The 21,704-nt window shown below is 39.9% G+C and overlaps 1 protein-coding gene across 1 annotated transcript; it reads right to left on the reverse strand.

Moving 5' to 3' along the window:
* Positions 1 to 2,783: 2,783 nt before the first annotated feature.
* LOC131897519 (large ribosomal subunit protein eL21) lies at positions 2,784 to 3,339 on the reverse strand. The gene has a single exon (XM_059248444.1). The coding sequence runs from the start codon at positions 3,303 to 3,305 to the stop codon at positions 2,823 to 2,825; it is 483 nt and encodes a 160-aa protein (XP_059104427.1). The 5' UTR covers positions 3,306 to 3,339; the 3' UTR covers positions 2,784 to 2,822.
* Between the last annotated feature and the right edge of the window lie 18,365 nt (positions 3,340 to 21,704).

Genomic DNA, 21,704 nt, shown 5'->3' on the forward strand with positions numbered 1-21,704 from the left:
GGGGCCCTGTAGAGAAAGGATGAACAAAAGACAGAAGCCTCTCCCCAGTGGTAATGGAGGAAGAAAAGACTTTTTCCAATTGTAGAATTTTCAGGATAGCTGAAACTCTGAGCTCTTTCTGCGGTGCAGCATCTAAATTACAAAGAACCGGCAGGTAGGCCTCATTGTTGCTGGCTGAACAGCAAGCTAGCCCAGAGGTTAGAAGTTTTGCTGTCTGTTTGCTTATTTTGGTTCAAATGTTTTTTATCTTTCCCTCGGAGTGGGAATAATTCAATATTTAGGATCCCTTCATGGCAAATGTTTTTCTGTTTTCCCCTCATGGTGGGAATAACTCATTAGGTAGTCCCTTCATGGGAGTAGGAAGTTTAAATGTGAGTTTGTGTGTGCGGGGTGCACGCCCAGCGGCGACAGCGGCCGACAAAGGCATGTATGAGATAGCCCATAGCGGCGGGTTGACAGGTATGCACCGGTGGGAGGCGGAGCTGCGATGGGGAGGGCACCAGCACTAGAGCCTGAGCACTGGGCGGAGCCAAAGCTACGCCACAGCCTCAGCTTGCTCCAAGTGAACAGAGGCCTTATCGTTAAAAGTTTAAACAGGAATGCGTGTGAGTGGGGCGCATGTCCAGGATGGCTGTGATCAAAGAGATAGCCCGGAGCAGCGGGTGGGCAGGTACGCACAGGCAGGAGGTGGAGCTGCAAGGCCAACGGAAAGGACCAAGGGAGCTGAGTCTGGGAGAGGGACTAACCCTAAAAGTTTAAACGGGCCCAACTTCTGGTGTAAAATGGTTTCGGTCAGGACACAGAATGCTAAGTCAATGCTGTGTGAATAAAGGATGTTTTGTTCTTTTGATTGTCTTAAATGTTTGGATGAATATTTGATTCTCATGGTAGATTAACTAAAGAAACAGGATTCATAATTTTGAAGTATATATTAGGTGTGCTCTTGTTTGTTGATCATTACTGAAAATTTGGCTCTGCAATTTAAGTTGCTTTCTAGAAATTCTTGGTTTAATTCTATAGAAATATAACACCTGAAATAGATTGGGTTGTTAGCTTATTAAATAATGTTGCTAAGATAAACCCATAAATAATAATCTCTTACTGATAAAGAGGTTACAAAATTATTTTTCCAGTAAATAAAATACAGGTTAATTGTGTGGTCCACATTGTTAATAATTGGCTATTTGCATTAATGTGTCACTTGAAATTTATAAAAATACTCCAGAGTATTACCTAAAGTTATCTCTTCAAATCCTATAGAGATTGTATTTAATACTTTTATAATTGGCATATGTAAAAAGGACCATGGAAACAGAAGCTGGTGATAGAATTGCTCAATTATTATTGCTTTCATATTTTAAATGCAAAATGGCGCCTGTATGTAAAACTAGAGGCTTTAAAAGTACAGGAAAAAAAGGTGTTTTGACAAACAGTTATCAATAATAAGCAGCCTAAATTAAAAACAAAATTATATGGGATTGAGATCAGAAGATTATTGGATTCTTGTGCTGGATATATCTATAATTTCACAAAAATCCTGAGATCCCAATTGGCCCCTTAAAATTTCCACCTCTAACCTACAAGGTATTGGCACAGCTCAGATGCCATTACAGAGCAGGCTACTTTTAAATTGGAAGGATGAGGAAGGTCATGCAGGAACTTTTCAAACCTTTGTGCTACCTGACATTCCAGTAAACTTGTGGGGACGGGATGTGTTAGATGGTATGGGAGCTGTGCTTACTACACATCCTGTACATCAGATGCTGAAAAGTCAGGGCTACTGCCCGGGCAGAGGCTTAGGGAAAATGTTTCAAGGAGACCCACTCCCTGTGGCAGACAAAAACTGTGTCACCAGAGGTCCTGGGGATACTAGAGGACTAGGGTCTTTTCCATAGGGGTCACTACACAGCAGCCTTTGATTATACAACTAATAAAAATCACTTGGAAAAGTGATGACCCTGTATGAGTGGAGCAGTGGCCCCTTAATAAAGAAAAATTGGAGTCTGCGAACACATTAGTTAAGGAACAGTTAGATGCTGGACATATCATTCCTTCCACTTCACCTTGCAACTCACCTATATTTGTTATTAAAAAAAAAGTCAGGAAAATGGAGGCTATTATAGGATCTTAGAGCTGTAAATAAAACCATGCTTCTCATGGGAGCAATACAACCTGGCTGGCCTGCCCCTGTGGCAATTCCTAAACATTGGCATTTAATTGAGGTTGACTTGAGGGATTGTTTCTTCACCATTCCTTTGCATTCCGAGGACAGTCCTCGCTTTGCTTTTAGTGTTCCTTCAGAAAATCTTAGAGAACCTTATCAGAGATATCAGTGGGTGGCATTGCCTCAAGGAATGGCCAATAGCCCTACTATATGTCAAATTTATGTGTCTTTGGCCTTAGCTCCAGTTCAAAAAGCTTTTCCAGATGTTTATATAATTCACTACATGGATGATATGTTATTGGCTGCTAAAGATAAAATACTTGTTTTTGATGCCTTTTCTAAATTACAAGAGGTTCTTAGCCTGGCTAATTTACAAATATCCCCAGAAAAGGTACAGGTATCTTTTCCCTATCATTATTTAGGTCATGAATTGTTACGCACGGGCATACGTCCACAAAAGATTACTCTGTGTATGGATCAGCTACTCACACTTAATGATTTCCAAACCTTTCTGGGGGATATTCAGTGGCTTCGGTCCACTTTAAAAATTCCAACAGGTCAGCTTCACCCTTTGTATGATGTCTTTTTTTTTTTTTTTTTTTTTTTTTTTTTTAAGAAAAGCCCTTTACAGTCCAGGTCCTTTATTTCTTTTTGTACATTAGGCCATGAATTCGTACGGAATGGGCTCCAGCAGCTCAGGCTCCTTCCCGTTAGTCCTCACAAAGTGTGCTTCTCTGGGTGGGGCGGGCTGGCGCTTCAGCTGCACCCAGGTGCCCTTCTCCTTGGCTTCCTTTTTCTTCTGGTCGTTCTCCTTCACCCGCTTCAGGAAGCTGTCTCGGCTCTTAGAGTGCTTGATGTGCTCAATCCGCACATTGATTCTCTTGGCAAGGATCTTGCCCTTAACTTGCTTGTTTACAATGATGCCCACGGCATGCTGGGTGACATTGTAGACTCTTCCGGTTTTGCCATGGTAACACTTATGAGGCATTCCTTTTTGAACAGTGCCCATTCCCTTGATGTCTACAATATCACCTTTCTTGTAGATTCGCATGTAAGTAGCCAAAGGAACAACTCCATGTTTCCTAAAAGGCCTGGAGAACATATAGCGGGTCCCCCTCCTCTTTCCCTTTGTGTTCGTCATTTTGGCGAGTTACTGGAAGATGGCTGCCGCGGCCAAAAGGCTGTATGATGTCTTAAAGGGCAACCCTGACCCTTTATCTCCCCATAAATTAACAGCTGAAGGACGTATAGCCCTACAACGAATGCAAGAGGCCCTGGAACAGGCTCACATGCAGTATATAGATCTTTCTTCTCCCTTATTGTATTTGATATTTTGTTTTACTCATTCACCTACTGGAGTGTTTTGGCAAACAGGTCCTATTCTATGGGTACATTCCCCAGCTTCTCCAGCAAAAACCATTACTCCTTATCCACAGGCTGTTGCTCAGATTATATTTAAGGGAATCAAGATCAGTGTTCAAACTTTTGGTAAGGAGCCAGATATTGTGGTGACCCCATACACCCAGTCTCAAATAGCATGGTTGCAAGCTAATGATAATGATTGGACCATATTGACATGCTCCATGCATGGTCGGTTTTATACTCATTACCCCTCCAATGATGTGTGTCAATTTTTTAAATTGCATCCTGTTATATTTCTCAAGATAGTACAGATGACTCCTATTCCTCAGGCCTGTATGGTATTTACTGATGGCACTTCACGTGGTTTTGCTGTGGTGGTTTCTGGTAACATAGTAAAGAAAATAAAAGTCCAGGGCACTTCTGCCCAGATGGCAGAGGTACAGGCGCTGTTGCTTGCTTTACAGATCTTTTCTGATGAGAATGTAAATATTTATACTCGTAGTCAATATGCCATTATGCCTTTGGAGACAACAGCCTACATACCATCCATTTCTCCCATTTATGAATATTTATTGCAAGTGCAAGGACTTATACGGTCCCACTCACATAACCTTTATGTGGGCCATATGAGAGCTCACACTCAATTGCCTGGACCTCTAAGTGAAGGTAATCAGAGGGCTGATGCCATTACTCATATGCCTGTCACATTAGTTTGTTCTGCCTTTGATAAGGCTACTCAGTTGCATCAACATTATCATCTTAATGCTGGATCTCTTCGTCATCATACAGGCATAACCCGGGAACAAGCCATCCAGATAGTTAAATCATGTCCTATTTGTGTCGAATTTTTACCTGTTCCTCATTTGGGAGTTAATCCCCGAGGACTTTTACCTAATCATGTGTGGCAGATGGACGTCACACATGTGCCTTCCTTTGGAAAATTACAATATGTCCATGTGTCTATTGATACATATTCTTCTCTAATTTTTGCTTCTGCCCATTCAGGGGAAAAAGTTAAGGATGTAAAGAATCATTGTCTTCGTGCTTTTGCTTACATGGGAGTGCCAAAATGCATAAAAACTGATAATGGTCCCGCCTACAGCAGTACAGGATTTTCAAAATTCTGCCAAGACTTTTCTATTGTTAATAAGACTGGTATTCCTTATAATCCTCAAGGACAGGCTATAGTAGAACGCTGCCATCGTACCTTAAAAACATATTTCTAAAGTAAAAAGGGAGGAGCTAGGGGCTCATCTCTCCTCTCCATATTCTATTCTTTCCCTTGTTTTATATATTTAAAATTTTTTTATCGGTGGATTCTGCTGGAGTATCTGCTGCAGATAAGCACTGGAGGGCTCCTGTTGCAAATAATCCTCTGGTGCGATGGAAGGATCTTTCTACTGGCACTTGGAGGGGACCCGATCCGGTGTTGGTGTGGGCCCGGAGATCTGTTTGTGTCTTTCCGCAGGACAATGAAGTTCCTCTTTGGGTTCCTGAACGCTGTGTGTGCCCTGTGGCTGCTGCTGAATCCCAACATGGCAGAGACCTATTGGGCCTTCGTAAAAAATTCTCCCCTTCTGATGCCAATGGGGATTGAGAGCCAAATACGGCCAGCCTTGGCAAACATTATTGTAAGCCTAGGAACTGTAGCCATGTGGTTGGATTCTTCAGAAGGTAATGTATGGTAACCTTTTTTCAAAAATGTTGAGAATGTGTCACACCTTGGAGATTAAGGATAACTCTGAAGGTCAATGACCTTCATTTGTTAACAGTAACATGCCAGCTAAGCCTTTTCACATTTTGCAACCCTCTTCAAGCTGGTGTAGTATCTACTTTTCAGGAATGGCCCTGTACAACATTTATTGGCTTCCTGAAATTCATCTAGCCTTCTTGAAGATACCTTAAAATTTGTGAGCCTGAATGTAACCATTAATGAGACCATTAGTTCTGCTCCTTGTTTGCTGTTTTTGTTTTCTTTATGGTTCTTAGTTGTTCTCTTGCAGACCTGCCAGCCTAAGTAGTGCTGGGATCAAGAATAATGGGCCTTGGTGGTTCGTGTTCCTGGAGCTGCGTCCATGCCAGTGGACCATGACAGTTAGACACAGATGATGCTCACATGCTCCAGAAGAGACTGACATCATTGTTGCTGTTATAGCGGTGGTGGCCACTGCTGCTACTATTTCTGGGATGGCTATTTCATAATTGGGTTCTACAGCTAGCACAATGGAGACCCTGGCAGCCAAAGTAGCTACCACAGTTATTTAATCTTTTATTTTATTGGGCATGATAAATTTAATTCTACATTTATACATTTAAATTGGCTTTGAAAGTTGTAAAAATTATTTAAACTTAAGTTCCACTTGCTTATGGGATACCACCTTTCAAGGACTCCAATTTGCAGTAAAGCTCATTTAAGAAGGGAATGGCTCAATTGCCTTTAGCCTCCTGGCTATGGGTGGGTTAGGACTTCTGTTTGTCTTTTCTGTGTCGCACAGATTGCAAGCCCAGCGCCACTTTGAGATCTTTGGCAGCAGTCACTCTACAGCTCACGTGGTCGGTAATGCTTGGGAGGCGGTCATCAACCTAAGACAGAGCACTTGTGTGGCCTGGGCAGGTGTCCCACACAACCTAAATCAGAAGCTCTGGTCCCCCACTGTGAGTGGCTGCCGCCTTGCTTGCCGACCTTGACCAGATGTCCTCCCTATTCAGATTCCCTGCCAGTTTCCTTCTCACCTAACTGATCAATCTGAGGTTCTTTGTTCCTGTATCCTGCATTTGGTGCAAACAGCTTAGATGCAAAAATGTAGCGAACTCCTGCCCTCCGGCCCTCCGTGGATCTGCCATTGTGCTGTAACCCTGTATTTAAGGTTTCCTCCCTCTTTCAATAAACGGCATTGGCCTGGCATTCGGCATTCAGCTGTGGCGACTGACTTGCTGTCTCTTTTCCCTTAGCCCCTCACTCGGACATGGTGAACGTGTATCGGTAATGCGGGTGTTGTTGTTACAGTTAAGGACTTGCCTGATCAAGCAAAGCTTTCAGTGTGTTTGCAGGATTTCCCAGCTATGAGGCAATGGGTTGGTTGTACTGGACATTGAGTGTGTAATGAAATGTGCATACAAAGGAACCTGTGCTTTGAATGAGGAACAGGATGTGTTCTAAGAGAGTGGAAGAATGCCTACTAAAATACAAATAAATGTTCCAGCCTAGGGCCCTTTCTGCTGGGTTGGAAGGGCAGAGCTTGAAGGACTGTGCTGTCTAAGTCATTTGATCTCTGGTCATCCAGTAGGGGAGCTGTTAATATTCTGAGGTCCAGCTGGATGGCCCTAGCCAATGAGGAATTCTGGGGAGGCTTAGCAATCAGGAGAAATAGTGGCAGGTAGCTTGTGGGTTCTTTCCAGGATTCTCCTCTGCTTCTGCTGTAGGGAGTTGTAAAAAAGACCACAAGCCATACCATGGTGTGTGTAGGGTGTTCAGAGCAGGTCTGCTGAGCTGTCATTTCTGTTGAGATTTGGATGGACCATGAGGCAGACTGTGGTTCTGTTGGTCCATGTGTTGACCTGGACAGTGGCCCTTGTCCTCTGAGCCTCCCTGCGTATGGATTTCCTGGGGAAGGGGAGACTCTGCAGCCCTGACATGAGAGGATATGATGCTTGTAGTGTCACAGGCACTGCTTTTGGTGTGCAGTGGGAAGACAGATTGAAAAACTGAAGGTCTGGTTTCTAGAAGTTCTGAATATTGCATTCCAATTTCAGGTTTATTTTATAAATGTTACAAATAGTTTAGAAACTGGTAGAAAGATGGTGATGTGGATCACCTGTCAGCAATACATGATTAGAATGATTTTAAATTTCTGCTACTACCAGCCACAGTGGTGTGATTCGGTGAAGTTTAGTTCCAGGGGACAAAAGGAGTGATCTGCAAAGATTTCTCAGATGTGCATGGTGTTGGGCAGGTAGATAGGGCAGAATTCACATCTTGTGCCATAATCCATGTGGCAGAAAGCAGATTTTAAATTATTCTTCTCTATTGTTTTGGGATTGGGCATCAGTGGGGCTGGGTTTACCTGAAACCACAAAGAGGCATAAGGGGCTGCAGAACCATAGTAAGAGATCACTTCCATTTGCAAAGAGAGCTCTAGATCATGGGGCTTCTGTCTTTGAAAGAAATATCAGTAGCTGGAGTGTCAGAAACAACAGTTTAAGGGTCACTTAATTTTGTGAAAGTTGTGAAGTCTGTGTTTAATTTCTATTCACATAGAATTATAGGTAGCTGGGTGACATTGGTCAAGATCACACTTTTCTTGGTGAAGTTTCCTTTGGTCTTTTGATTAAAAGTTGACTATATTTCCCTGCCTTCATTTCTGGCTTTTTCTCTCTTTCCCCTTTATTCTTTCACAGATATTTTACACATTCTTGATTGTTGTATCTTTATGATAAGTATAGAAGTCATGTCAATCTGTGTACCATTTTTTTTTATAATCCCATTGAAAATTCTGATTGTACTGTGAATGTAGCTTTGTAATCAGCTTTCCTGTTATAAATTGTTGAGCACTGTTATTGGATGGTATTCATTTTATGGTGCAAGTTTATCATACAGAACATCTTAATTTTGATGCTTCATGTTCCCAAGGATCATTTCTTTACTTTATTTAGATTTTGTTGTTATTGTTTTTGTTAATCTGTGAAAGACTTTTGTTTTATTAGATAAAAGGTATTATGGGTCTTGGCATGTGGCTTAGCACATATTCTTTTTGGTGATGGCCTGAGTTAAGATACCTACAGTTGGGAGGCTCATAACTCTCTGCTATTCCAGATCCAGGGGCTCTGACACCCTCTTTTGTATGTCACCTGTACACATGTGAAAGACATTCTCTTGCACAAACTTATTCAAAAAAGTAGCAGCAAACTTGTTTTCAAAAGTGCTTTTGATTTATAAAACAATTAGAGTAAAACAAGTTGCTTTAAGTGTTCCTTAAAAATCTGTTTTCTTGAATTTTGTTTTAAAAAGTTTTTATTTCCTCACTCTGATGCAGACTTACAGGAAATTATCAAACATAGGAAACAAAGTGGTGTCTAAGTGATCCTAACAGACATCTTTTTCTTTATCGTAAGAGAATGAGATCCTTTTAGTAGTCAAAACTATTTTCTACAAAGTTAAAACATCAGAAAGCTTCAAGTGAATCTCTTCAATTTTGGTGGAACAGTCCTCCTCTCCCAACCCATTTTCTGTTATTGGAAAAGGAGAGAACCGGAGTGTGCAGGATGAGTTTTGGTCAGTGATTTCTTCATGTTTGATTTTGATTAGAATCTTGTCATTCTTGCTTAAGGGACCACAATATATATTTATAGGTCTGTCTTTGGGTCTTGTTTTGTTAGTGGTATCAACTATGTTGTTAATTTTATCAATTATCTAGTTATATTGCTCATTTTCTGGAAAATGATGAACCTTCACCAATTTTGTATTCAGAAAATTCCTTGTTATGAGATCCTTATGTTTTTGTTGGTTTGGGAAGTTTCTGTGGAGAGACAGTTTTAGTTTTCTCTTCTTGATGTTAGACGCTTGCCTCTTCCCATTTTCTGGCACATCTGTGTTTTCCAGTTGCTGCTATCTTCATGTTTGTGTTTTTGCTGCATAAGTGATTGATAGGATTAATACATTGGCTTTGGATCTTTAAAACCTTCTTGTATATTACTGTTTTTCCTAATTAGCTTCAGCTGTCAACATGACAGCCTACAGCAGTCATCTGAGGGAACATCAATTGAGAGTATGCCTAGATCAAAATATTGTGCTTTTTTTTTTTTTTTTTTTTTTTTTTTGGTTTTTCGAGACAGGGTTTTTCTGTGTAGCTTTGCACCTTTCCTGGAACTCACTTGGTAGCCCAGGCTGGCCTCGAACTCACAGAGATCCGCCTGGCTCTGCCTCCCGAGTGCTGGGATTAAAGGCATGTGCCACCAACACCCGGCGAGATTGTGCTGATTTTGTTTGATGTGGGAAGGCTCTTCCACTGAGTTGGCAGTATCTCTGAGGAAGTGGGCCTGGGCTGGATAAGAGAGCTAGCTGAGCATAAGGCAGTGATAAAGCAAGAGACAAAGCCAGGAAACAATGTTTCCACATGTTCTGCCTTCAGTTATTAGATTGAGTTTCTATCCTAAGCTCCCACAAGGAAGGACTGTGACCTAGGGGTATCAACCAAATGAATCTGTTTGGTACCTGAGTTGCTTTTGGTTAGATAATTTAGTCACAGCAACAGAGAAGAAAGTTGTAACTCAGAAGTGATTTTGTTGCTGCAAAGGATCTGGAAATGTTGATTTTTGGAAAAATGTTGAAGATATCAGGTCTTAATGTGGTGGTGTTGTGTTCCCCAAAATATTGTGCACGCTAATAAACTTATCTTGGGTCAGAAAAGAGAACAGCCACATTCCAGATGCAGAAATCCCTCTGGATCTCTGTGAGTTCAAGGCCACATTGGAAACAGCCAGGAATGGTGACTCACGCTTTTAATCCCAGAAAGTGAGCCTTTAATCCCAGGGAGTGGTGGTAGAAAGCAGAAAGGTATATAAGGTGTGAGGACCAGAAACTAGAAGCATTTGGCTGGTTAAGCTTTTAGGCTTTTGAGCAGCCGTTCAGCAGACATTGATTCTGGATAAGGACTCAGAGGCTTCCAGTCTGAGGAAACAGGATCAGCTGAGGAATTGGCAAGGTGAGGTGGCTGTGGCTTGTTCTGCTTCTCTGATCTTCCAGTGTTCACCCCAATACCTAGCCTCAAGTTTGATTTTATTAATAAGAACGTTTAAGATTCATGCTACATCTTAAGATGTCAAAAGCCTTAGACAGCTAGACACAGAGATAATTGGCTGTTCTTGTAGTTCCTGGAAGATGGGAATGCTGAAAGTAATGGCAGACAGTGGAGGTCAAGGTCATAAGATTTTATTGGGCAATAAGCTCTTCAGGAAACCATGGAGTTAGCCTGGCCTACCTTCCTTGAGAGATGTGTCATATGTTTTTCAGGTTAAAGTCCATGGCTCCTGGGGCACAATGTGCCTTCCAGTTCTGACAGACTGATGCACTCCTTCAGGCAGTGAAGCATTCAAGCTGATTTTTGGCTTTCTGTATGATCTCTTAGTAGTCAAAAAGCATGGAAAATTAACAGGACAATTGGTCTTTGTGGTGATATATTGTGTACCCCAGTAAAACTTGCCTGAGGATCAGAGGACAGAGCCAGCCACTAGATTAGATATAGAGGTCAGGCAGCGGTGGCACACACTTTTAATCCTATCACTAGGAGGCAGAGATCCATCTAGATCTCTGTGAGTTCAAATCCACACTGGGCTACAGGAGATTGATCCAGTATAGGAGAGAAACAGAGCCAGGCAGTGGTGGCACATATCTTTAATTCCAGCACTTGAGATCTCATACCTTTGCTTGGGAAGCACACAGGCCATGAAGTAAAATGGCAGGGCAGAGAAAGTTATATCAGATGTGAAGAGATCAGAACTAAAAGCATTTCAGCTGAGACCCTTTTGGGTGAGGACTTAGAGGATTTCAGTCAGAGGATTCGTGGAATTGGTGAGGTGAGACATGGCAGTGCTCTGATCTTTCAGCTTTCATCCCAATATCTGCCTCAGAGTTTTTTATTATAAAAACATTTAACATTCGAACAACAGGTCTTAGACATTAATCTTGTGTACCCTGTATATAGCTTGACAATTCATTGTATCCTGGAAATTGCCATTGTGTTCTGTTTCTGATAAAGATATAAAAAGTTTGATTGCTTTCAATAAAACAGTCATAGCCTCCTCTTGCTGTGGCCCCTCCAGCCCAAGCCTGGCTTCATTCCTTGTGGCCATATCAGGTGAACTTGGCCTGGTAAGTATGGGCAGGTGCTTAGAAGACTTAATGAAAAAATTAGCTAGAGTTCATTTGTTTGATAGTTTGACCCAAATCTTTCTTATTCTCTCCAAGTCCAGAGAAAGTGGGCAGAATTAAAAAGTAATGGGCTAATTTCTTAGACAAAATATTGTTTTTGTTGGATGGTTATTACTGTTGACTCATTCAGGTCTACAGTGAAAAAGAAACATGTAGAAAGAAATGAAAAGCTCTATTTTGTTGAGAAAAACAGCACTAGGTAGTCTCAGATGGCAGTCCAGTGGTGAAAAAGAAGTAAGGATTTTCAGAGATTTTAGTACCATTAAAGGTAAGACCCTTGCCTTTTTTAATTGAAAATAGATTTTCATGTTTTGATTATGATTTCCCCATCCCCAATTCCTCCGACATGCTCCCCTCGCATCCAAATCTATACTCCTCCTCTCTCTCATTAGAAAAGAAACAGGCATCTAAAAATTCTGTTTGCTTTCTTATACACTGCAGTACCACTTGCATAAGAATAGTACAGCTCCATAGTGGGTTGGGCCCTCCCTCATAAATCATTAATCAAGAAAACACCCTATAATTGAAGGTCATCTTCCCCAATAGTTCTAGCTTATGTCTTCTTGAGGAAAAGCCAACCAGGACAAGGACCATGAGTTAAGTGCCAGCCTGAGCTATGTAGTGAAACCCTATCTGAAAATAAAATCAAATAAAGTAACAAGCTAACTAAATAAACCCTTACAATTCATTTATCTTTTATCATTACTCTTTTCAAATAATTTGGTCCTCATCCCAAGATGTTGGAATGTTTCGTTATGAAAGCATCTATTATTTTTGTCTTAAGTTTGGCTTTTAAACAAGTCTGATGATTTTGTTCAGAGGTATAAAGCAGAGAAGGATGCTTTGGATATGGGTAGGATCTGCTCCAGGTGTCATACACTTTGATCTTTGTTCCTAAATCAAATGTCAGGATAATACTGAGGAATGACACCCAAAGTTGTCCTCTTGCCCTCTCAGGAACATTGTACCCCATACACACATGTGCACCTTCATTTGAATACATATGCAAAATAAAAAGAAAAATTAAAGTTTAGGAATAATAAGTGAAAATGTCTAGGAGTTCATTAATATGACTGGTTTTTGTTTCTAGAGCACAAGTTGAATTTTGGAACTTAAGTGGGCTGATTGAAGTCTTAGGGAGGGAATAAGATTCAGAAGAGTCATTTAAGTCAAGAGGGTTAGTAGGAATGATTAAGTGTAAATTAGGAGATAGGAGTGATGTCAATAGGGTACCAGAAAGTGTTTTATCATTAGGGAAATGAAAGAAGAAAAGCACACTACTTGTCTTGTTTTTTTTTTTTTTTTTTTTTTTTTTTGGTTTTTCGAGACAGGGTTTCTCTGTGTAGCTTTGCGCCTTTTCCTGGAACTCACTTGGTAGCCCAGGCTCGCCTCGAACTCACAGAGATCCGCCTGGCTCTGCCTCCCGAGTGCTGGGATTAAAGGCGTGCGCCACCAACTCCCGGCTACTTGTGTTCAATATTCTACTGTTTGCACACACACAGATTCCACAGTGCTTTTGTGGAGGGCAGAGGACAACTATGGGGGTTTTGTTTCCTTCTAACATATGTGTCTTGTGGATCAAACTAGTCTTTAGCCTTGATTGCAATGTCCTTTATTGTCTGAGGCAACTCTCAGCTCTTGTATTTTATTACTTTTGTTTGTCAGGGCTAATTTGCATGTGTGTCTAAGGATCTCACTCAGATGGTCCTGCTTGTCTATCTTTAAATATTAATCATACATAGGTTTGCCTGCCATCCTAGGACTTAATGCAGTCCAGCATAACTTTCATTCAGTTCTACAATATATAACCATGTAGATTGCATTTAGGTTTTATTATTTGTGTACTCATGTACAGGTGCCTTGGTGATCATGTGTACTTACAAATATCTTTAATGTTAGGAGAATCAAGATGTTTTGAAATTATTATAATTTTGCTATTGTCCTGTTATCACATTGTTCTATAGGTCATTGTGTAGATACTTAAGCATTTTTCAAGAGAAAGAGTTCAATTTCTGTGTGTTAATTAAAAGCAGCAATGTTTGTTTCTGGTGTGCAGTAACAGTAAATGTACCACATTGGCGTCCTACTTTGTTCATAAAATCTAAGATCTCGTATTGGATAATGTGCATTTTAATGTTTGCTCATTACATACTTAGAACAATTAGAGTACAAGTACATATATATAAATAGCATTTTTTTTATTTTTAACTTGTAAGGCTCTTGAGCTTTTTTCAGAGGTACATTCTGTTGCTACTCTGTATTTTATGATAAAATGTAACCAAAATATAAAAAGTAGTGATAATGCAATGATATTTATATCAAAGTATATACCTTTACACTTATTTACATATTTGTAGCAGAGTATATGCCTAGACCATCATTGTGGAAACACACTCCCAGAATGAAGAATATAATACAATTCAAGATTTTAGTCTGCCTTTGAGAGGATATAAAGGAATTGAAAGGGTGGCAGCATATTTTGATACTAAAATGAGTACACAAGCATGCTTCATAATTCCATTTGATTGAAATATATTTTTTCCTCCCCTTTCCAGGAGGTAATGTTTATTTTTGATATTGAGGTGTGTTTCTTGTATGCAGCAGAAGCATGGACCCTGTTTTCATATCCATTCTGTTAGTTTGTATTTTCTTATTGGATAATTGAGACCATTTATATTGAGAGATATCAATGACCAATGATTGTTGATTTGTTCTTATTGTTCCCCTCTCTCTCTCTCTCTCTCTCTCTCTCTCTCTCTCTCTCTCTCTCTGTGTGTGTGAGAGAGAGAGAGAGAGAGAGACAGACAGACAGACAGACAGACAGAGTATTGGTTTCCCAGTTTCCCTTCTTTTGGCTTTGCTGGTATGAGATTATTTCCTGTGTTTCCATGGTTGTAGTTACCCTCCATGGAATAGAGTTTTTCTTCTGTAGAGCTGGATTCGTAGATAGATATTGTTTAAGTTTGATTTATTATGGAATATCTTATTTTCTCCATCTGTGGTAATTGAAAGTTTTGCTGGGTATACTAGTCTGGGTTGGCATCTGTGGTCTCTTATAGTCTGCAGCACATGTGTCCAGGTCCTTGGCTTTTAGAACCTTCATTGAGAAATCAAGTGTAATTCTAATAGATTTATGTGTTACTTGGTGTTTTTTTCTTCAGCTTTTTGTAGCATGAATATTAAAAAGTCCTATTAATTAAAAAAAAACCCATAGACACATATAGGAGTGAAAGCTGAAAGATCAGAGAAACAGAACAAGCCAGCCATGTTTTTACCACTACAAAATCCTCAGCCTCAAGAGCATGAGTTCCTATTTCCTCATGCCTTATATACCTTTCTCTGCCCAGACATCACTTCCTGGGATTAAAGGCATGTGTGCTTCCCAGTACTGGGATTAAAGGTGTGTGCCATCACTACCAGGCTCTGTTTCCAGTGTGGCCTTGAAGTCACAGAAATCCAGACAAATCTCTGCCTCCCAAGTTATAGGATTAAGGATGTGTGCCACCACTGTCTGGCCTCTATGTCTAATCTAGTCGCTGGCTCTGTTCTCAGATCCCCAAGCAAGTTTATTAGGGTACACAATATATCACCATAGCTTTTAATATTATTTCTTCAATATGTTTAATGTTTAGATTATTATGTGGTGAGGGGACATTTTTGGTTCAATCTCTTTGGTGTTCTGTATGCTTCTTTTACTTTGATAGGCCTTTCCTCCTTAGGTTAGAGACATTTTCTTCTATTATTTGGTGAACATATTCTCTGTGCCTTTGACCTGAGTTTCTTCTTTTTCCTGTATTCTTTATTATTCTTGTAGATTTCCTGTATTTTTTTAGGAATTTTTAAAAAAATTGTCTTTGACCAATTTATCCATTTCTTCTATCTTAACTTTAATGCTTGAGATTCTTCCATCTCTTCTATTCTGTTGGTGAAATTTCCTCTATAGTTCCTGTTTGTATTCCTAAACTTTTCCTTTCCAAAATTCCCTTAGTTTGTATTTTCTTTATTGCTTCCATTTCCATTTTCAGGTTTTGGACAGGTTTTATTCATTTCCTTCAACCTTTTTTTCCCCCCTTTTTCTTGGTTTATTTAAAGGATTTATTCATGTCCTCCAATTCTTGTGTTTTCTTCACTTTCTTTAAGAGATTTATTTATTTCATCTTTAAGGATCTCTATCATCTTCATATAGTTGGTGTTAAGGTCCTTTTCTTGTGCTTCAGCCTATGTTGGAATATTCAGGGCCTGCTGTGCTAGGATAGCTGGGTTCTGGTGGAAACATATTGCCCTGGCTGTTGTTGACTATGTTCTTATGCTATCATCTAGGCATCTGGGTTTGGGATGATTATAGGTCTAGGTCTTGATTTTCTGCATTTTGCTAAGTTGTGTGGGTGTTATGTTATTTGGTTTTTATTTCCTTTTTGTATTTTTCTCTTTTTTTTGTGGTTTTTCGAGACAGGGTTTCTCTGTGTAGCTTTGCGCCCTTCCTGGAACTCGCTTTGGAGACCAGGCTGGCCTTGAACTCACAGAGATTCGCCTGGCTCTGCCTCCCGAGTGCTGGGATTAAAGGCGTGCGCCACCACCGCCCGGCTCCTTTTTGTATTTTTCTGTCTCTTTTTCTCTCTTCTTCTTTGGTAACAAGATCATAGGTCAGTTCCTGAGGAGGCTTGGGTGGGATTCTGATTTAATAAGATAAAAGCATGGGTCATAAGAGGTCTACACTGTATCTTACTCTACATGAGGTTCATAATTCTACCCTGGCAATCTTCAGAAGAGTACTTCTTACATCTGGGAAAGGAGTAAGTCCATACTCAAGAGGTTTTATATACTTTGGCCTCAAACATAGCTTATTGGTGTTTGAGATATCACAAAAAAAAGAAAGATTTTCTCTGTCTATAACATTTTGTTATTTTGTGTTATGGTTAATATTCATTTTGACTTTGTAAGATCTGGAATCAGTCAAAAGACACTTCTCCAGGCACACCTGTTAGGGCTTATCTAGATCATGTTATTCTCTGGGGTGTGCTTAGATATGTTAGCTTATATATTAAGTTCATTGAGATGAGAAGACTTGTCTCCCTTCCAGAAGTGATATCACCATTCCATTCCATGGTCTTGGTACTGAATTATGCAATAAGGGACCAACATTTATCACACTCTGCCTCCTGATTGTGGATACAGTGTGATCAGATTAATAGTAAATCAATATAGAGTAGGTTGAAGGAATAGAAACTACCCTTGCTTGCTATCTGGCTAGAGTCTAGACTGTTAGTTTACTGAGATTCTTCTGTCTGTGTCTTGACTGTCAATCCAAGATTGAAGGTCTCATGGAGAGCTGATGATCCTGTTACAGATTTGAAACACCTGCAGAAAGGACTTGAAAGGACACTGCTTACAGTGGGCACCTGAAGGTGTGGTAGAGTCTAGAACCATAGGCTAACCAAAGACAGCTTCAGGCATGGAATAGAAATGACATGATAGAAAAGCTGTGTGTGCTAGGGATGGCAAAGCCTGAAACATGGAACTTCCCCAGTCCATGAGAGCCCAAATCAGAATATCATTAAGAGTCTCAGAATTTGCAAAATGTGATACAGGAAGCTCCTCAAAAAGGGAAGAACAGGAGCATAGCTTTCTGTTTTGGTTTCCTTAAATGTGATTATTTGCTGTGCTCCTGTTCTTCCAGTTTTGAAAACAGTGGGCTGTTATTCATTTTTTTTCCAGAGTATACATTTAGGAGACTGTAGACTTTTTAAATGTTGGAATTTTTAAAGACTATGGGATTTAAGAAGTTAATTTTGTAGCTAGAGTTTTCTCCAGTCCTGCCTGGCCCACGGCCTGGACAAATCTCTCTCACGCACCAGTCCCACAGCCACTTAGACCCAAGCAAGTGAACACACAGAGACATATTGCTTACAAACTGTATGGCCACAGTAGGCTTCTTGTTATCTAGTTCTTATATCTTAAATTAACCCATTTCTATTAGTCTATAAGTTGCCATGTGGCTCATGGCTTACCAGTATTTACATCTCACTTTTCATGGTGGTGGCTGGGTGGCTGGCATCTCTCTGCCTCGGCCTTCCACTTCCCAGAATTCTCTTCTCTGCTTGTCCCGCCTATACTTCCTGCCTGGCTACTGGCCAATCAGCATTTTATTTATACAGAATGATGTCCACAGCACTTATGTTATGATTAACATGAGACTTTGGGGACCATGGATGAAAACATCTGTTTTGATAGGGATGTAACATAAAATTATGAGTCAAATGAATATTTTATCCCCAAAGTTACTTTGACTCAGATTATTTTATCTATTTAATAGAAATGAAACTACTTCACTACCCTTTTTTCTGCTCAAAATAAAAAGAACCCAGATATTAATTCATTGACATCTATAAGACTTTCTACTGAAACACACTTTTAATAGTGATCTTCAACATACAAGTTTGAGTCCTTTTCTGTGTCACTAATGTATAATTCTTTATTTCTCTCTATTACATCATCAGCCCTGCAATCATATACGTAAAACCAAGAAAAACAGACTCAGCAGGTTGTCTTCATATATTTTAGCATACTTATTCATTCATACTTTACAAGGAAGAAGTTGGAAGCAAACTATTTGAGAAGGGATGGAGTGAATAGAAAAAATTCGGAAAGTGGTGTTATATTTTTTAAATAAACTGTATAGAAATAAATTTTAAATAGAAAGAGGGGCTAGAGAGATGGCTCAGCAATTAATAACTCTGAGTGTTTTTACAGAGGACCCAGGTTCCATTCCCAGAACCCACATGGTAGCTAACCATTTGCTGTAACTCCAGTCCCAGGCATCTCCTACCTTCTTCTGGACTCTGTAGGTCCTGTGAACATACACATTCAGGCAAAATACCCATATAACTAAAATTTAAAACCAATTTAAAAAAGAAAAGAAAAAAGGAAAGAATGGAATTTTCTGCAGTGATGTCACAGGCCTGAGACAGACAGCATCCAGGGGTAATTAAAATGAACTCCTTGTCCTGCATAGAAGAAGCTGTGATCTTCTTCTGAGCCATCTGCACATTGGTAAAAGCAACCTTGTTCTGAGCTGAAAATAGCTCAGCAGAGCTATCAAACTAAGAGCAGTAACCATAGTGCTGATAGGTAACTTTTCCTTGATGTTTTCTGTGTTTGCATTCTCTGTCCTTTGTTTTGTGAGAATTGATACATGTATCTATTAGATGAAACATCACGATTGACAGGCGGCATAGGCTCCAAAGCAATCTAATTTCATAGTGCCATTTCCTTGATTTTCAGCTTAGACCTTGTGGTACAAGATGAACATGCCAGAGAGATTTCTTTCCATCATTTGTATAACTTATATATGTTCCTGCATGACTTTGAGGCGAGAATGTCCCTAAATGTCACTCCTTTTAGATTGTGATCATGTTCAGAAGTGGATTTGTTATGCTACATGAACATGTCCAGACTCCCTAAGTAAAATCCCCATGCTTCCTCTGTTTTGGAAAAATATTGGTTTGGAAATAACTCCTATGCTGTCCTTGCCTCCTGCAGGCAGGAAATTTTTCTCATTTCTTCCATCTTGACTATTGTGATGGCTATTCTTGGTAGTCAAACTAACTACCTCTGAAATTAACCAATATACAAAGAAATGGGTATACCTGGGAAGCATTTTACTTAATTAAACGTTTTGAAATGTGAAAATCCTTCATTAATCTTGATCTTTTGAGGTAATAAAATCTACCTGTAATCTTGTCAGACCTTCTGGTGGCAGACTACATATATAAAAGAAATTGAAGACGGAAGCCCTTTCTCTTTGAATGATTGCCCTGGTTGTGGCTGGGAAGGTTATTTCTTTATTATCTTTAGAGGGTAGATCTTAGGAATTCTGTTGTATACTGAAGACCATTTGAGACATCCAGCCTCATGGATTAAAGAACTATTGAATTCTTCAATTTTTCATTGTTAAATAACCAATGCTGGACTAGCTGGACTACAGTCTGTGAGATATTCTAATAAATCCACTTACTAAATACATACAGAGATTTATTTTATCAGTTCTATTCAAGCAGAGAACCTTGATTAATACTGCTGTTTTTTCAGCTGCCCATTGAGTAACACATGCTAGCTAACTATAGTGCCCATAAAAGCATTTTTCCTTGCTCAGTTTCTCTCTAAGTATTCAACTTATTGTGAAGACTGCACTTTTTATTATTATTAAAATTTCAAGTGATTGAAATGCATTTCAGAAGAAAACTCCTAAAGCAATGGAGCCATCATCCAGCCTTCTGATGGGAGAAAGACCTATCATCTTGTTTGTGATCTAGTTCCTGCTTTTCTCTTCTGGTTGTTTGAAGTCCCTGGGACAACCAGATAAAAAGTACCTTGAATTCACCTGACCTCAGCATGGAGCCACAGAGCAAACATCTCCTTTTTGGTCCTAAAATCTCTCTTAATTGCTAATATTTTGGGCACCCTTCTGTTGTTCAAATGTTAAATGTTCTTACAATAAAAATCCCTGAGCCAGATATTGGGGTGAAAGCTGAAAGATCAGAGAAGCAGAGCAAGCCACTGCCATGTCTTTCTTGAGTCCTCACTCAAAAGGGTCTCAGTTGAACTGGCCCCAGCAAGAGCCCTGCACCACTTCTGACTGACAGACTGGAGGCCCTGATTGGCTCCTGAAGACTGAGTGACAAGAGAAAGTCCCTTAGGGTTACCCTGTGCTTAAAGACATACTACAGTGATTCCTTGGCCCTGCCTCCCACTCCAGACCCAGACTTTTCCAAATTTACACAGGTAAGCATTTCAATAGTACTTGCCTTGGCTCCATGGAAGATAACTGACCCTGCTATCTTCCTGCACTCCATAGGAACTTTCCATTCTTCCTCCTGCACACAATGTGGCTAGCTTGCACAGCCCATTACACAATGTGGAAAAGAATGATTCCCCTCTCCCCCAGGTGGAAGCCTATAATGATAATAGTGTGTACCCTAATAAAGCTTGCCTGAGTATCAGAGGACAGAGCAAGCCACTAGATCAGACACAGATTAGAGGTCAGGCAATGGTGGTACACACTTTTAATTCTAAAACTCAAGAGGCAGAGATCCATCTAGATAGCTGTGAGTTTCAGGTGGCAGTCAATTGCTGAAACAGGGATTTTTAAGGAATTTATCATTATAAAGAAGGCCCTTGCTATAGAATGGAAGCATACCAAGGTGCCCTAAGGGTAAGACTCCATCCAGCTAAAGCTTCAATTTATGGAAGGAGTAAGCAAAGTGATTTTAAGTCCCAGGAAGCAACTTCATACAAAATCTGCTGCTCCTGTGGTCCAAGTATGTTAATGTCCATCCCAATTAAGAAATCAAACTTTGCAGGATCACCTTTCATGGGCTAGTCCTGGAAACAAGAAAATCAAATTTTAAGGTCAAGATTCTTACTCTGTGTTTACAGTTCAGGATTGTTGCAAGCATCTGTGTTTGGCAGAGTCAGAAACCCAGTGAGAAGACTGTAAGAGTTCATTGCATGATGCTTGGTGTTATTGGTTGTTGTTGTTTTTTTTTTTTAACTCTTTTGGTGTCCTACCAATCAGCTCTCAACACTCACACACACACAGGCTTATTCTTTCTTACAAATGCCCAGCCTTAGTTTGGGTTGTTTCTAGCCAGATTTTCTTAAATTATCCCATCTACTTTATGCCTGTGGGCTTTTATCTTTCTCTATTCTATATGCCTCTGGTCTTTTATCTTTCTCTATTCTGATTATACCTTTCTTTACTTCTTACTCCATGGCTTGCTGTGTAGCTAGATGGTTAGCACCTGGTGTCCTCTCATTTTCTTGCTCCTCCTTCCTATTTTTCTTTCCAGATTTCTCCTCATATTTGTTCCATCTGCCAGCCCTGCCTGTCCTTTCCTGCCAAGCTGTTGCCCATTCAGCTCTTTATTAGATCAATCAGATATTTTAGACAGGCAAAGTATCACAGTCTCACAGAGTTAAACAAATGCAACACAACAGAATGCAACAGATCTTTACATCGTTAAAAGAAATGTTCAATATAAACAGATATAACACATTTTAAAATAATATTCCTCAACAGCCTGGGTAGGATTTTGAGACCACAAGATGTTGAGATATCTAAGCTATGAGAAATTTTACATGGAGACTGAGCTGCATATAGGGAGTGAAAGTAACCAAAAAGAGAGATGTATGAGAAGTTGCAGGAATAGGGCCATCTAAGCCCTTTGAAACTGAAGCCCTATGTGTCTGAGA

Source organism: Peromyscus eremicus, chromosome 22, assembly GCF_949786415.1.
Source record: "Peromyscus eremicus chromosome 22, PerEre_H2_v1, whole genome shotgun sequence".
In the NCBI taxonomy this organism is placed as follows: Eukaryota; Metazoa; Chordata; class Mammalia; order Rodentia; family Cricetidae; genus Peromyscus; species Peromyscus eremicus.

Bases quoted from the DNA above. Each gene is read 5' to 3' on its own strand.
- LOC131897519 (XM_059248444.1), bottom strand. From the start codon at position 3,305: ATGACGAACACAAAGGGAAAGAGGAGGGGGACCCGCTATATGTTCTCC.